The sequence below is a fragment of the Aethalodelphis obliquidens genome, unplaced genomic scaffold (genome assembly GCF_003676395.1).
Source record: "Aethalodelphis obliquidens isolate GAN/ISIS:26980383/991018 unplaced genomic scaffold, ASM367639v1 scaffold42, whole genome shotgun sequence".
NCBI lineage: Eukaryota > Metazoa > Chordata > Mammalia > Artiodactyla > Delphinidae > Aethalodelphis > Aethalodelphis obliquidens.
Window position 1 is genome coordinate 9,881,328 of NW_020837986.1, and position 14,534 is coordinate 9,895,861.

The following is a 14,534-nucleotide window of genomic DNA, read 5'->3' on the forward strand; positions in this document are numbered from 1 at the left end:
GTCAAGAGACACGAGCAGAAGGGTCAACCCCAGCTCCAGGTAGGCTAGGCTTTGAAGATAAGCTCTCTTTTGTTTTACTTGCTTAATGCAAGTGGTTTCAGGCCCTTTTTAAAAATGAAAATGTTATCTACTCATCATAAAAAATTCAAATAGCTAAAGAGGCCTGAGAACTAAAAAAAAAAAAAAATCACCATTGAGGATGTTATTGGGACAATTGGTGAAATTGACTATGGACTATAGATTATATATTATATCAATGTTAAATTCCTAGATTTCAAAAATTATTCTGTGGTTAATTTCTGATCTTAGAAAATAATCACTTAAGTATATAGGGGTAAATGAATATGATGAATGATACTTAACTCTCAAATGATTCAGGCAGGAAAAAAATATACATATATATAGAAGCAAATGTGGCAAAATGTTAATAATTGTTGAAGCCAGGTTAGGGTTATACAGGAATTCTTTGTACTGTTCTTGCAAATTTTCTGTAAATTTAAAATCATTCCAAAACTAAAAGTTTAAAAAATATTCAAATCAAACAAAGAAGAACATACAGAAAGTTAAAACTATGTTAATCCTAACACCCAGAAATAACAAGGGTAACACTTTGGTGAATATTATTTCAAACTCTTCTCTCTAAGCATATAAGATGTATAGATACAATTTTTCATAAATAAGTCCTTTTATGTAAAACAGACTCTTGTAACCTTTTTAAAAGCTCAATAATATATCAAGGACATCTTTTTATGCCAAGCAATATGGTTCTAAGCTATTGTTTTTAATGATTGCATATTATTCTATGTATGCCATAATTTACATAAAATTAAAAATAAATAAATATTCAGTTGAGCAAAAGAAGTCAGACACAAGGAGCACATACGATACGATTCCATTTACACAAAGTTAAAGAATAGGCAAAAGTAATCTGTGGTGACAGAAGTCAGAAGAGTGGTTACCTGTGTGGGGGCATTTTGTCTGGGAAAGGACATAAGGGAGCCTCTGAGGTACTGAAAATGTTCTCTATCTTGATTTGGGTGATGCTTACACAGGGGTATACATATGTAAAAATTCATCAAGCTGTAAAAGTTTAGATTTGAGGTCCTTATTGCATATATGTTACACCTCAGGAAAACATTTCTGAAGATTAATATTTAGTTGTTTCTAATTTGCCAGTATTATATATAACTCTGATTTCGGTCAGGACAACAAAATCTCCAGTTTAAAAAAACTCACCACCTTCCCAAACTCTCCGACAGTGGGGCTGGCAGTGACTCAATTCTGGCTAATGAGATATAAGTGGAAGACTGATGGATAAATCTCCAAGGAGAGCTATGGTTATCCTTCCCACTACCTTCTGCCGGAAACTCAGATGTGATGGCTGGAGGTGGAACAGCCATACTGTCGCCATTAGGATGAAAGCCATAAACTGTGGACGATGAAGGGAGAAGCTAGAAGGGGTCTGGGTTCTTGATGACTTCCTAGGACAGCTGTTCTAGCACTAGATTGCTTAATTCTAGACTATTAATACTGTGACCTGCAGTGGACAGCAACTTTTAACTGATAACCTTGTACTTACATCTTAATGCCCATAGTGGTCATTGAGGCAAGTACTTGAGTTCTCCTTCCAGGCACATGGCAGGATTATACTTTTCTACCCTTTGAATTAGGCATGGCCTTCTTACCACTTTGGCCAATTTCCTTAGCAAAGTGACTTGTGATAATCCTGGGTAGAAACTTTAAAAGCCAGGGAATTCCCTGGTGGTCCAGTGGTTAGGACTTCATGCTTTCACTGCGGGGGCCCCGGGTTCGATCCCTGGTTGGGGAACTAAGATCCTGCAAGTCGCTCAGCTAGGCCTAAATAAATAAATAAATAAAAGCCATCACTTGACTCTCAATATTACCTTCTCCTGTTCTACTGATCATTGAATCATGGGTCAAGAAGGGCCCATGTCTCCATGTGACATGAGGAGTAAGGCTTCCTGCTGACCTGCTATGATCAGGTAGTGGGAGGAAGGAATATACTTTGTCAATCCACTGAGATCTGAGGATTTTAAAAATAATTGTGGCTTAATCCAGTTTATCCTAATACAATACCTATGCTTGACTGTCTCCTTGGGATTCATTCCTAAAGGTATTATGCATGTTTTAAATTTTGATACGTATTTCCAAACAGCCCTCCAGAAATGTTAGATAAGTTGTTTTCTTTTTAAATAAATTTACTTATTTTATTTATTTATTTTTTGGTGCATTGGGTCTTCATTGCTACATGTGGGCTTTCTCTAGTTGCGGTGAGCAGGGGATACTCTTTGCTGTGGTGCGCGGGCTTCTCATTGCGGTGGCTTCTCTTGTTGCAGAGCGTGGGCTCTAGGCACGCAGGCTTCAGTAGTTGCGGCACGTGGGCTCAGTAGTTGTGGTGCACGGGCTTAGTTGCTCCGTGGCATGTGGGATCTTCCTGGACCAGGGCTCGAACCGGTGTCCCCTGCATTGGCAGGCGGATTCTTAACCACTGAGCCACCAGGAAAGCCCCTGGAAATGTTAGATAAGTTTACACTCTGTCCAACAGTGCATAACAGAACCTGTTGTAATACATCTTTGTAGTACATTGACAACTGGATTTTCACAACCCTTTTAATATTTTCTAATCTGAGAGGCAAGAAAGATACGTCATTTTTCTTATGCATTTCATACTTTATAAAATCTTAATCTTTTTAAGTAGGAATTCTAAAAGACACGTTATAAAGGGTTAAGGTTCAAGATAGATTACTGCTGAACAGGAAGGAGAAGAAGAGATCAAACATTTAATAAGCCCTTATTATATTCCAGGCATTGTGCTGGGAGCTTTTTTCAACATTCATTCAACAAACATTTATCCACCAGGAACTGCAGGTACTGGAGAAACACACATGAGCAGTTCTCTCTGGAAAGACTCTCATGTGTCTTTAATCGCATCTGTATCTGTGGAAAAACAATTTCACCATGTGGTCCCAAGTGATAAACTGTTCAAAATGAGTTGATTATGGGCATTAATTATGTTTGCAATGCTAGCAGAAATCATGTTCTCCAACTTTGCCACGACCCCAACGACGCACAGCCACCCGATGCTGATTTCTCCCTCTAGTGGCAATATCAGTAAACTACAGGAGTCGGGACAACTGTTTTTAGCAGATGAACATTTAAGCAGCTGGTCAGGTGGGAAATTAAAATGAGAAAAAAAGAGCAGTCCCTTTAGAGGTGGCAGGTGCACTTCAACTCCAGCCAGAGGAGCCACACCAGAACATAGCCTGATCTTCTGAATATTCAAAAGAAGCCAGAAATCAGAACTTTTATATAGAATCTTCGCATTAACAATTAAATCAGGTTTTAGCAAAACACTACAAGGGATAAACCAACTCATCTGCTAGGCAAGAGGCTCTCTACCTGCTGTCACTTTGTGACATCTGTATTATTTTTCTCAGAATAAGTTCAAGCATTAGAAATCACCTGTGGCGCTTATTCAGATGCAGATTTCCAGAGTTAATGAAGCAGAATTTCTGGGGTGAGGCAGGACTCTGCCATGCTTACCAAAATTTGAAAACTCTTCCCTTAGATCAGGGGTCCTCCACCTTTAGTGCACATCAGAACCACCCAGAAGCAGATGTCAGTGTTGTCAGAACACAGATTACTGAGCCCCTTCTCCCAGAGTTTTGGGTTTAATAGCTCTTGGGTGGGCCCGAGAATTTGCATTTCTAATGAGTTCCCAGGTGTCGCTGCTGGTCCAGCAACAACACTTTGAGAACCACTGGGTTAGAGGGTGACTGAGGTGAGTGAGCATATGCTGAGCTAATCTCATCCTCACAGACTTCATGAAGTAAGCACACAGTCCCATTTTACAGATAAAGAAATGAAGGCTAAACCAGATTAAGAACATTCTGCTGGTCAGGATGTAACCATTATACTGAGTAAAGAAAGTCTTGAATTTATATCCCTTACTGCTCATCTCCTCCATCTTTTCTGGTTATACAGTATCAAAAGAGCTTAGAGTTAAATTTGCAGACACATGGCATTCTTGGCTTTGGAGGCAATCACCCCAATATTTTAGGAAAGAGGAAGCAGATATCAGGGGGAGAAAGAATGGCCAATTATTCAGGTTGGCCTTCAGGGCTCTCCACCACCAGTTTCTCTTCTAGGCTTTCTCCCACCTCTCCTCACATGACCATCAGGATTCTCCAAACTTATCAAACTCTTCCCCCCTCCACTGGCAAGGGTCTCATCCTCATCCTCGCCCTCCTCTGGGTCAGATCCTGTGCATCCAATCCCCTTTTAGTGTTAGTGTGTAGAGGCTGGAAACCAAACACTACATTTCGCAAGGTACCTTGAAACTAAGGCTCTGGATGTGATTTGGGTTCCACCAATCCAGTATACCTGGGCAAGGCTTGGTTTTGGAACTGTGGGACATCCACTTTGCTAGTGGAGACGGTGGCTTCCTGAACTTGGCAGAAGCAGCAGCACCAGTGACAGTCCAGTTCTGAACTCTGATTTGGAGTCGTTTGGGAGTCATTTTCAGTCGAGCCTGTTTCTTCAGGTCTCCCCTCACCAGTAAGTCTGTTAGCCATTTAACATCCTGCAGTAAATCCCTTCCTGCTTGCATTAGCTAGACTTGACTGTTCTCTGGGACTGAACCCAAAAATCACAACACAAACACATCCCTGGTGATGCTGAAACAACCGGCTCTTGGGTAAAATGTATGCATGTCTATACATTTTACTGTTATGAAGGGTGTGTTACACACAATTTATAAATAATAATAAAATATACCACACTCTTATTGGAAATTCCGTATAGCCAATCGATTCTCACAGAATGCTTTTATTGACTTTGGCTGAACTCATATCAGTGGCTAGTCTATAGTCACAATTCAACCATAATTTGACAAATGAATTTGCATCCCAATCCATAAATTTAATATTATTAAGTCTGACTTGTACTCTACTGGTAAACTATTTCTCACCCTCTTATAAAGTATATTCATTAAATTAAAACCTCTTTTAGCTTTAACACTATGTCTATCAGAACTTCACCTGTTCATCAATTATATAACTTCTATGATGAATCTATGATGAGTCATTTTTAAATACTGGAAAACATTTCCTTAATTTTCTGCTCTTTACAATGTAATGGCTACAGACCCAGCCCACTTTGAAGTTTAATCTGCATTATAAACATTTTCTCTATAGCTTTCTTAAGACAATAAGCAAAGCCATAAATCAAGACCTGACTTAAAGCGTCTGCCTATTTCCATTGTGTGTGTACATACTCCCACCATGGTCGATTTTCAGCTACCAATGGGAAGTCACTGCACGTGGAACTGAGAAGAGATGTGCACAATGGTAGAGATTTCCACCATATGGATACGATGGGCAAAAGTAACTTCAAGAGCATAGATAATAGTAAAATGCAATAAATCCAGGAAATGATAAGTTTTTCAGTAGTTATTACCCTTGTTTTCAATAGTTAATTGTAGGTTTATATAATTTAATTTTTAATAATTATCATGTGTACTGACTTGCAAAATTCCTGAGAACTTAACAATCAGCTCTCTCAGGCCAGGAAGAGCCAGCTCCAGCACACAACAAATCTTGCCCCCTACTTTTGTCTAAGGGCCCAATACTTCAATGCTCATCTCCCATCTCACGTCCTCCAGGAAGCCCTCCTTGGAGCCTTCAGCCTTTCGGGAGTTCCCCATCCTGAATTCTTGTAATTCACAGAGTTTGTACTAATCACTTGGTAGTCGGCATTGACAACTTTGTCTACACTCAGAATCTAGTGGAGAAGATATATAAGGAGAGAGAACCAATCTTTTCTTTTTTTTTTAATATATAAATTTATTTTATTTTTGGCTACGTTGGGTCTTCGTTGCTGCGCATGGGCTTTCCTCTAGTTGCGGCAAGTGGGGACTACTCTTTGTTGCGGTGCATGGGCTTCTCATTGCGGTGGCTTCTCCTGTTGCAGAGCACAGGCTCTAGGCGCGCGGGCTTCAGTAGTTGTAGCACTCGGGCTCAGTAGTTGTGGCTCGCGGGCTCTAGAGCACAGGCTCAGTAGTTGTGGTGCACGGGCTAACTGCTCCATGGCATGTGGGATCTTCATGGACCAGGGCTCGAACCCATGTCCCCTGCATTGGCAGGCAGATTCTAACCACTGTGCCACCAGGGAAGCCCCAGAAAACCAATCTTTTCCACCTTTGTATCCCTCCAGAGCCTGGGCCACTGTGTCATGATCTTGGCAAAAACTTGGCAAATGTCTGTGGTGGCTTAACATGTAGGCAAGAGGTATACAGGAGATATTAAATATGGGAGTCTTGGGGCAGAATTCTGGCTCTGCCACTTACTAGCTACGTGGCCTTTCTTAAGGCATCTTAGCTTCAACTTCTTCATCTGCAAACTTGGAATAATAATATCTTCCTGGTAGAGCTACAGTGAAGATTTATGGTAGAATGGTACTAGGTGCACAGTTATTCATCAAAGCACTGTTTGAAATAGCAAACGTTGAGATAACCTAAATATCCATCAATTAGGGAACTGGTTAAAGTACAACCATACATATGGAATCTAAAAAAACAGTACTGATGAACCTAGTGGCAGGGCAGGAATAAAGACGCAGATGTAGAGAATGGACTTGAGGACACCGAGGGGGAAGGGGAAGCGGGGACAAAGTGAGAGCGTAGCATTGACATATATACACTACCAAATGTAAAATGGATGGCTAGTGTGAAGCTGCTGCATAGCACAGCACAGGGAGATCAGCTCGATGCTTTGTGATGACCTAGAGGGGTGGGATAGGGAGGGTGGGAGGGAGACACAAGAGGGAGGGGATATGGGGACATATGTATACATATAGCTGATTTATTTTGCTGTACAGCAGAAACTAACACAACATTGTAAAGCAATTATACTCCAATAAATATATAAAAAAATAAAGCACAACCGTACAGTAAAATACTCATGAGTGGTAAAAGAGAATGAATGAGTTCTTTATGTACTGACATGGAACAACCTACAGAAATACTCTTAAATGAAACAACAAAGTGCAGAACAGTCTGTATAGGATGACACCACTTATGAAAAAGAAGGAAAAAACATATACACACGCATTTGCCTGTATAGAGGGAGAACATGTGGAGGACAGAGACATAGAAACTGGTGCTGGTGGTGGTCCCTGGGGAGGGATACTCTGGGAGAGAGAGAGGGGAGGGAGACATCACTCTTGTGAGCGTTTTGAATTTTGAACCATGTGAAGTACTACCTATTCCAAAATAAACAAAAAAAGATTAATGATGTTAGTAGCACTCCTAGCACAGGAGCAAAGAGCTTCAAAAAAAAATAGTGACTCTTATGATGATGATGATGATGAACTACTTAGGATTCGAGCAGGGTCAACAATTGATGGAAAGGTCAACTCAAATCCCAAGTCCCAGCTTCTGGGAAGAAGAGCTTTGGGGTCAGACAGACCTGGGTCGAACCCTGCCTCTGCCCCTCATCAACTGCGTGATCTTGAACAAGCCACCTAACCTTCCTTTCTACCTCTGTAAAATGGGAATAATGACAATATCAACCTCCTTAAATTTTCTTTTCATTATCAACCTACAGAGCAGGGGGCAAAGGACATAAAGCAATTCACAAAACACAAAATTCAGATAGTAAACAAACATGATTAATCTCACTAGTAATCAGAAAAAACCATAAGCTAAATCCTCAGTGAGGCAGTAATTGCCACATATTAAATTTAAAAACTTTTGAAAGAATGATGGCAGAGGTTGGTGGCACTGGCAAAGTTGTGTGTTGCTGGGAGCTAGAGAAAGTGGATCCCTCCTTGTGAAAAGCAGTTTGTTCCAAGAGTCATAAAAATGGTGATGCTAAGTAATTTCAATTTTGGAAATCTATTCTGTGGTGATGAGTTCATTTGTCCTTCTTCCTGGAAAGTTGTATAATGTGGTCGTATTACTTTTACAATTTAGAGATTATAATTATAAAAAGTGATCTGGAAATCTCCCTGGTGGCTCAGTGGTTAAGAATCCGCCTGCCAATGCAGGGGACATGGGTTCGAGCCCTGGCCTGGGAAGATCCCACATGCCACGGAGCAACTAAGCCCGTGCGCCACAACTACTGAGCCTGCGAGCCACAACTACTGACCCCGAGTGCCACAGCTACTGAAGCCCACGCGCCTAGAGCCCGTGCTCCACAACAAGAGAAGCCACCGCAATGAGAAGCCCATGCACCGCAACAAAGAGTTGCCCCCACTTGCCGCAAGTAGAGAAAGCCCATGCGCAGCAACGAAGACCCAATGCAGCCAAAAAGAAATAATAAATAAATAAATAAGTGACCTGGCATCATCAAAATTCAAGAGCCAAATGCATAATTTAAATATGTATCTGTTTGTAAATAAACATGTATATGAGCTGAAGAAGGGGGTACCCTCCCCACACCTGCCCTCTTTGTAATATAACAGCTATATCTTAACGTTCACAGCAACCCTCTGAGGGAGGGAGGCCAAAGTGTGTCCTTTGTCTTTTTTTTTTTTTAACATCTTTATTGGAGTATAATTGCTTTACAATGGTGTGTTAGTTTCTGCTATATAACAAAGTGGATCAGCTATATGCATATTATAACCCCATATCCCCTCCCTCTTGCATCTCCCTCCCTCCCACCCTCCCTATCCCACCCCTCTAGGTGGTCACAAAGCACTGCTGATCTCCCTGTGCTATGCAGCTGCTTCCCACTCGCTCTCTACTTTACATTTGGTAGTGTATATATGTCCATGCCACTCTCTCACTTCGTCCCAGCTTTCCCTTCCCCCTCCCTGTGTTTTCAAGTCCATTATCTACATCTGCCTCTTTATTCCTGTCCTGCCCCTAGGTTCATCATTTTTTTTTTTTTAGATTCCATATATATGTGTTAGCATACGGTATTTATTTTTCTCTTTCTGACTTCACTCTGTATGACAGTCTCTAGGTCCATTCACCTCACTACAAACAACTCAGTTTTGTTTCTCTTTATGGCTGAGTAATATTCCATTGTATATATGTGCCACATCTTCTTTATCCATTCACCTGTCAATGGACACTCCTTTGCCTTTTTAAGTAGGATATGGGCGCTCAGAAAAAGACGTGTTGAAGACCAGGGCTCTGCCGGTCACCTGGCTACGGGACATTAGATTAGGCACGCTCTTCCCAGCTTCACCACCCCACCCCAGACCTCTTACCTTACACACAAACACGATGGAGGACGATTCTACAAAGTCCTTTGAGATCAGCTGCCCATATGAGAACTTCTCTATCTTCCCCAGCATTACGAGCTTCCAGAGCTTCTCATCGGACCAGGAGTGAAACAGATCCATCTTCCTGAGGGGAAAAGCCTGTTAGACTTCATCGCCCTCCGTCACCAAGGGGGCTCAGCACTTAGCAATTTCCAGAAAAGGAATATGTTCTCCTGCTCTTGCAAAGGCCTGAGGCGGAAGATTTCACGCCCACCCTGCTCGCTAGCCTAGCCTGCAGCCCGTCTCCTGTCACTTGTCCTTTGCTCCCCTGCCCTCTTCTCAAGGCCCTGCCCTTCAGCTGCTCCCCTCACTGCGCCTCAGACGCACCCGGGGTGATCGGAGCTCTGCTTCTTTCACTTCCGCTCCTCCCTCCAGGAGCTTCTCCCAGCTGAATCCCCCGCCAACATTGTTACCACTGAGCTACTCCCATTCCAAGGAGCACCCAAGAGTTCCTCACTTCAGCTCACTGGTTATCCTGTCCCCCAGCCCAGCAGTCCAGGCCCTACCTTTGGTTTGGGCAGCTCATTCCAACCCCTGTCTCCTCCAGCCTATTGGCTTCAAATCCTCAGCCCTGGGCCTGGGAATGGGGGAAGTCTGGACTCTCCTCTTTTGGCCTGTTTGTGCCCTGTGGTGAAAGGCCCATCCGGCAGTGACCACCCCTTCCGCGATCTTGAATCTCATACACCGCTGATCATGGGCTTCCCTTCCCTCGCAGGTGGCCCCGCGGGGCTGCCAACAAAAATCATCTTAGATCTTCTCAGCTCCAACAGATTATGAGCTCTGAACTCGAGTGATTCAGGCCTCAACCTAGGCGAGGGAGCACCGAGTTCTGTCCAGGGCATCAAAGGGGAACAGGGTCAGTGCCACGCCCAAGGAGGAGAAGGGTCTGGAAACACAGGAGGAAAACAGGGCCACCACAGAAGGAGCACCTCCTGGGCCAAGACTGAGCCACGCACTTCCCACGATCACCTCATTTGATTCTTACAATGACCTCGGGAGAGAGGAATTGTTATCCCCATTTTACTGCGCAGGAGACTAAAGCCCAGAGAAGTGAAGTGACCTATCTAGGGTCCCATGGTGGATAAGCCTAAGAGTTGAGATTAGAACACGGTCCTATTTTTCTTCCACTGTATAAAAAAATGAACTGCCCCTCCCTTCAGAACCGAGTCCCTCCCTTTTCGGGCTGCAGCCCCTTCATGCAGATGGCTTTCTCTCAGTTCCAGCCCACCCCTCTGCTCAACACGCTTCTCTATGGCCCTGCAACCCTACAACCTGTATTCTCAGTGCCAGTGCAGATGCTCCATTTGATTTTCACTCTTTTCCTCAAGGCAAGTAACTAAAGATAATTAAATGAGCACCTGCATGCTCCTGGCACTGTGATAACACAGGGATGATGATGGTGAAAAAGGCAGGTCTGCCCTTGCCACTGAGCTGCTTACTGTCTGATGGCACAAATAAACTGTAAAGAAAGTATTATATGCTCAAGAATTACAGTTTGGATGGGGCTTTACAGAAACACAGGGTAGAAGCACTGAGGGGGCACCCTCTCTATTCTGGAGTGAGGGTAGGTGGGCTTGGTTAGTGAGGCAGGGTGGTGAAGCCCAGAGACTCTGAATCAGGCATTCTGGACACATCACCATCCTGAGCCTTGCTTCCCTCACTGTAAACTGGGGAGAAAAAGAGAAAGAACATCATGGGTTGAATGTGAGATTAGATATAACGGGTGGTACAAAGGGCTGAGCATCCTGCCTGGCCCAGCAAGTGCTCAATGCATGTTAGCTATCCTGTTGTTACTATCCCATAAGGAAGGGATATTTGAACTGTGACGTGAAGGTATGTTAGGAGTTTGCTAGATGGAGAAGTTGGGTGGGAGGTGGGTACCAAAGAGCATTTCAAGCAGAGAGAACAGCACCTAGTGTTCCCCACTGGGTCTAGGACAAAGGCACCTAATAGACACACAGGGGGAAGACGCTGGCTGGTGGAGTTACCTAAAAAATTCAAACCGATGCTGAGCATCCTTTTTAACTTCTTGGTCCAGTTTATTAGCAAGGAAATCCTCTCTGTCAACAACCAAGAACTCTGTTTCTTCCATACAGACCACGGTGGCCCTCCTCACTGAAGAAGTTAGAAAGCCCATTTCCTGTTGGGTAGACAGGGGCAAAGGCAAGTGAGAGGTCACCCCTGGCGTTCTGCCCGCAGCCCTGACCACCTCTTCCCTGCTTGCATCTCCCCTTAGAAATCTCTCCTCCCCAGACTGCAGGTTCCCTGGACCGTCCTGTGCCCCTGCTCACTCCCTGCTTCTATGGGCCCACGCCCCTCCCTCTTAATATGCTGCCTGTGGAAAAAGAGGCAACTGGCTTGACCAGGGCAGAGAAAGGAAGCTGGAGAGGCCTTGCTGAGGAGTCACTGCACCTCTAGGGGGTTGTAGAGGGAGCATACTCCTTAAACATCACAGACGAAGTGGTGGGACTTGGACATCACTGGCTCCAACTCGATCAGCATTTGACAGGTAAGGGCTCTGTGACCCACAACAGCGCAGTGACTGCACAGAGTGAAAGGCAGGGCTGGGCCTGGCCTAGAGGTTGTAGCAGGAGTCCTGTCACACCACGAACCCCACCCCAGGAACGCAGACCCGTCCCCCGTGCTTACCCCAAAAGAGCTGCCCTTTTGCAGCAACATCGGGTGGGGGTCCAGGAAGGCACTGCTGCCATCTTCGTCCTCGGTCACGGCCACCGTGCCCAGGTAGATGAAATAAAAGCTGTTGGCCCTCTGGCCCTTCCTGATGATCACACGCCTGCGACCAAACCTGGGAAAAGACCATGGCCAGTTGACCTGGTAGCAACACAGAGTCTGGTCCCTAGGGGGAGGAGATCTGGACGGGCCGTGCTCTCTGCTCTGGAGTATGAAAGCACAGACTGGGACTAGAGGGGACCTCAGAACAGCCCAGCCCCATCCCCACCAAGCTTGACCCCTTCACTAACATTTGTCCAGCCGTCCACCTCCATTAGAGGAAGCTGCCGGAGAGCAGAGCCTTTGTCAGTCTGCTTAGGCAATGAACAGTTGTTGAATAAATGAATGAACAAATGCTGGAAGCAATGGATGAGTAGCTAAATGATATGAGCACTGGCTTTAGAGTCAGACCAGGATCCAAATCCTGGTTTTGCCCTTAGCTGTGGGACACTAGGCAACTCATATCCCCTCTCTGAGCCTCAGTTACTCTTGTCTGTAAAATGCAGATGAGCATACGTAGAAAGAGATGGATAAATGATCTTATTACGATCCCTAATAGCTCACTATCCAACTGGGAACCTTTAGGGCAAAGGTACCCAGGTTCAGAGCAAACTACCAGTTCTTAAGCTCAGAGGAGGATAGTTTCTGTATTTCAAATGCAAGTTCAAATCAAATCTCACTTCTTTTAGTATTTATTTACTTCATTCATTCAATAAGTTAGACAAATACCAATGGTGTCTAACAGGTGTAGTGATAAAAAATACAAATTTTGTTCTCAAAATTATGGTCAAATACAAGAAGTAAATAAGGTTTAAAAATGCTTTAAAAGAGGTAAGGCACAGGCTAATTCAGAAGCAGAGAGAAAGGGCACTTAAACCAGTTTAGGAAGGCCAGAGAAGGCCCTAGGATGGTGGCTAGAGTCATCCAGGTGGCCAGAGAGATGGAAGAGTGTCGTAGGCAGAGGGACCACCATGTCCAAAAGCATAGAGATGGCTGGAGGCCTGGCATATTCAAAGAAAGAACAGTAAGCTCCAACAGACAGGACAATGTACAAACCAGAGGCTTTATCAATAGAGGAAAGAGGCAACAGCCCAGATGACAGTGACTAGATGGGAGAAGGCAAGCACATTCAGCCAGGAAGTAACACTTCGGGGACGAGAGAGCACAGGCCAGCCTTCATTCCAGGGTAGACCCTCAGAGACCATAACCTACATTTTGGGAGTGAAGAGATATCTCATACAGCAGATATCTGTTGTTTTCTCTGCCAAGCACCTGGTCACCTTTTTCCACCAACTGCACCCTGATTTTACTTTGGGGGAAACACCTTTTCTTGACTCTTAGACAATCAGAACATCACTAACCCACTGGTGATTCAAGTGAGATCACCCTGGCTCAGAAAGAACTAATCCCAAGGCTCTGACTTGACCGGGAAGAGGTATTTTCTCCTTCCCAATGGACTGAACCTGGAAAGCTAGAAGTTTGGAGCTGTGGCTGTAGCAGCCAGCTTGCCACCATGAAGGGAGAGTCTCAGACAGAGACTCTCCTTTGCATTTGCATTTGCATAAGCTGCTTATGCAAACGAAGTGCCAAGAGATGGAGAGAGACAAGACACAAACGTGGGTCCTGGTGACACTGAGCCCCTGAATCCAGCTGAGCCTGAAGCTGGAGAACTATCCTAGGACTTTCAGATACATGAGCCACCAATGCATTCCCTTAGGCTGGGTTTTCTGTCGCTTGTGAGTGGAAGAATTCTATCTAATCTGCTAATTCCCAGTCCCAGAAATAGTAATCAGCAACTAGCGGAGGGCTTTAACAATTACCACATCCTGATGTTCACAAAAAGCCTGTAAAATTCATACTATTATCTTTATATCACTCATGGGGATACTAGGCTCAGAAAGGTTAAGTGGCTTGCCTGAGGTCACACAGCAGACGGGCCATTAAATTCCAGAGCTTCTAAGCCTGTGACTCTTTTTCTTTCTGTGACGCCATTCTGCCTGCTATAGAATCTTACTTTAAGACAGCAGTGGGGGCTTCCCTGGTGGCGCAGTGGTTGAGAGTCCGCCTGCCGATGCAGGGGACAGGGGTTTGTGCCCCGGTCCGGGAAGATCCCACATGCCGCAGAGCGGCTGGGCCCGTGAGCCATGGCCGCTGAGCCTGCGCGTCCAGAGCCTGTGCTCCGCAACGGGAGAGGCCAAAAAAAAAAAAAAGACAGCAGTGACTCCCTCTCTTCTTTACTGGGCTAGAACAAAGCAGATGGTTCCCTCTGCCTGGAATGTCCCGTCTACACCTCCACTTGTCAAATCTACCTGTTCAAATGCCACCTCTTCTGTGAAACTCCCTTGGCCAAGCTAGCTGGAAGGTTACCTCCTCCTGGCTTATTACCTGTGAAACAGACCCTGCGTGGGTCATAAAGGGTCGTCTGTAATCCGTAGTTAGTTGTGGTTATGTCTTAGACTGTGACCACTATGAAGGAAGATAGGGCACAAACCTATAGTGACCTTACATCTTAG

At 44.5% G+C, this 14,534-nt stretch overlaps 1 protein-coding gene across 6 annotated transcripts in view; it reads right to left on the reverse strand.

Moving 5' to 3' along the window:
• The window catches only part of CNBD2 (cyclic nucleotide binding domain containing 2), a 69,913-nt gene that overhangs the window by 30,443 nt on the left and 24,936 nt on the right, over positions 1–14,534 (reverse strand). For all 6 annotated transcript variants that reach the window (XM_027078408.1, XM_027078406.1, XM_027078407.1 and 3 more), the window contains 3 exons: positions 11,941–12,097; positions 11,280–11,431; positions 9,238–9,376 (listed from right to left, as the gene is read on the reverse strand). In XM_027078408.1, the coding sequence (XP_026934209.1) occupies positions 9,238–9,376; positions 11,280–11,431; positions 11,941–12,097 (448 nt within the window). The remainder of the gene's footprint in view (positions 1–9,237; positions 9,377–11,279; positions 11,432–11,940; positions 12,098–14,534) is intronic.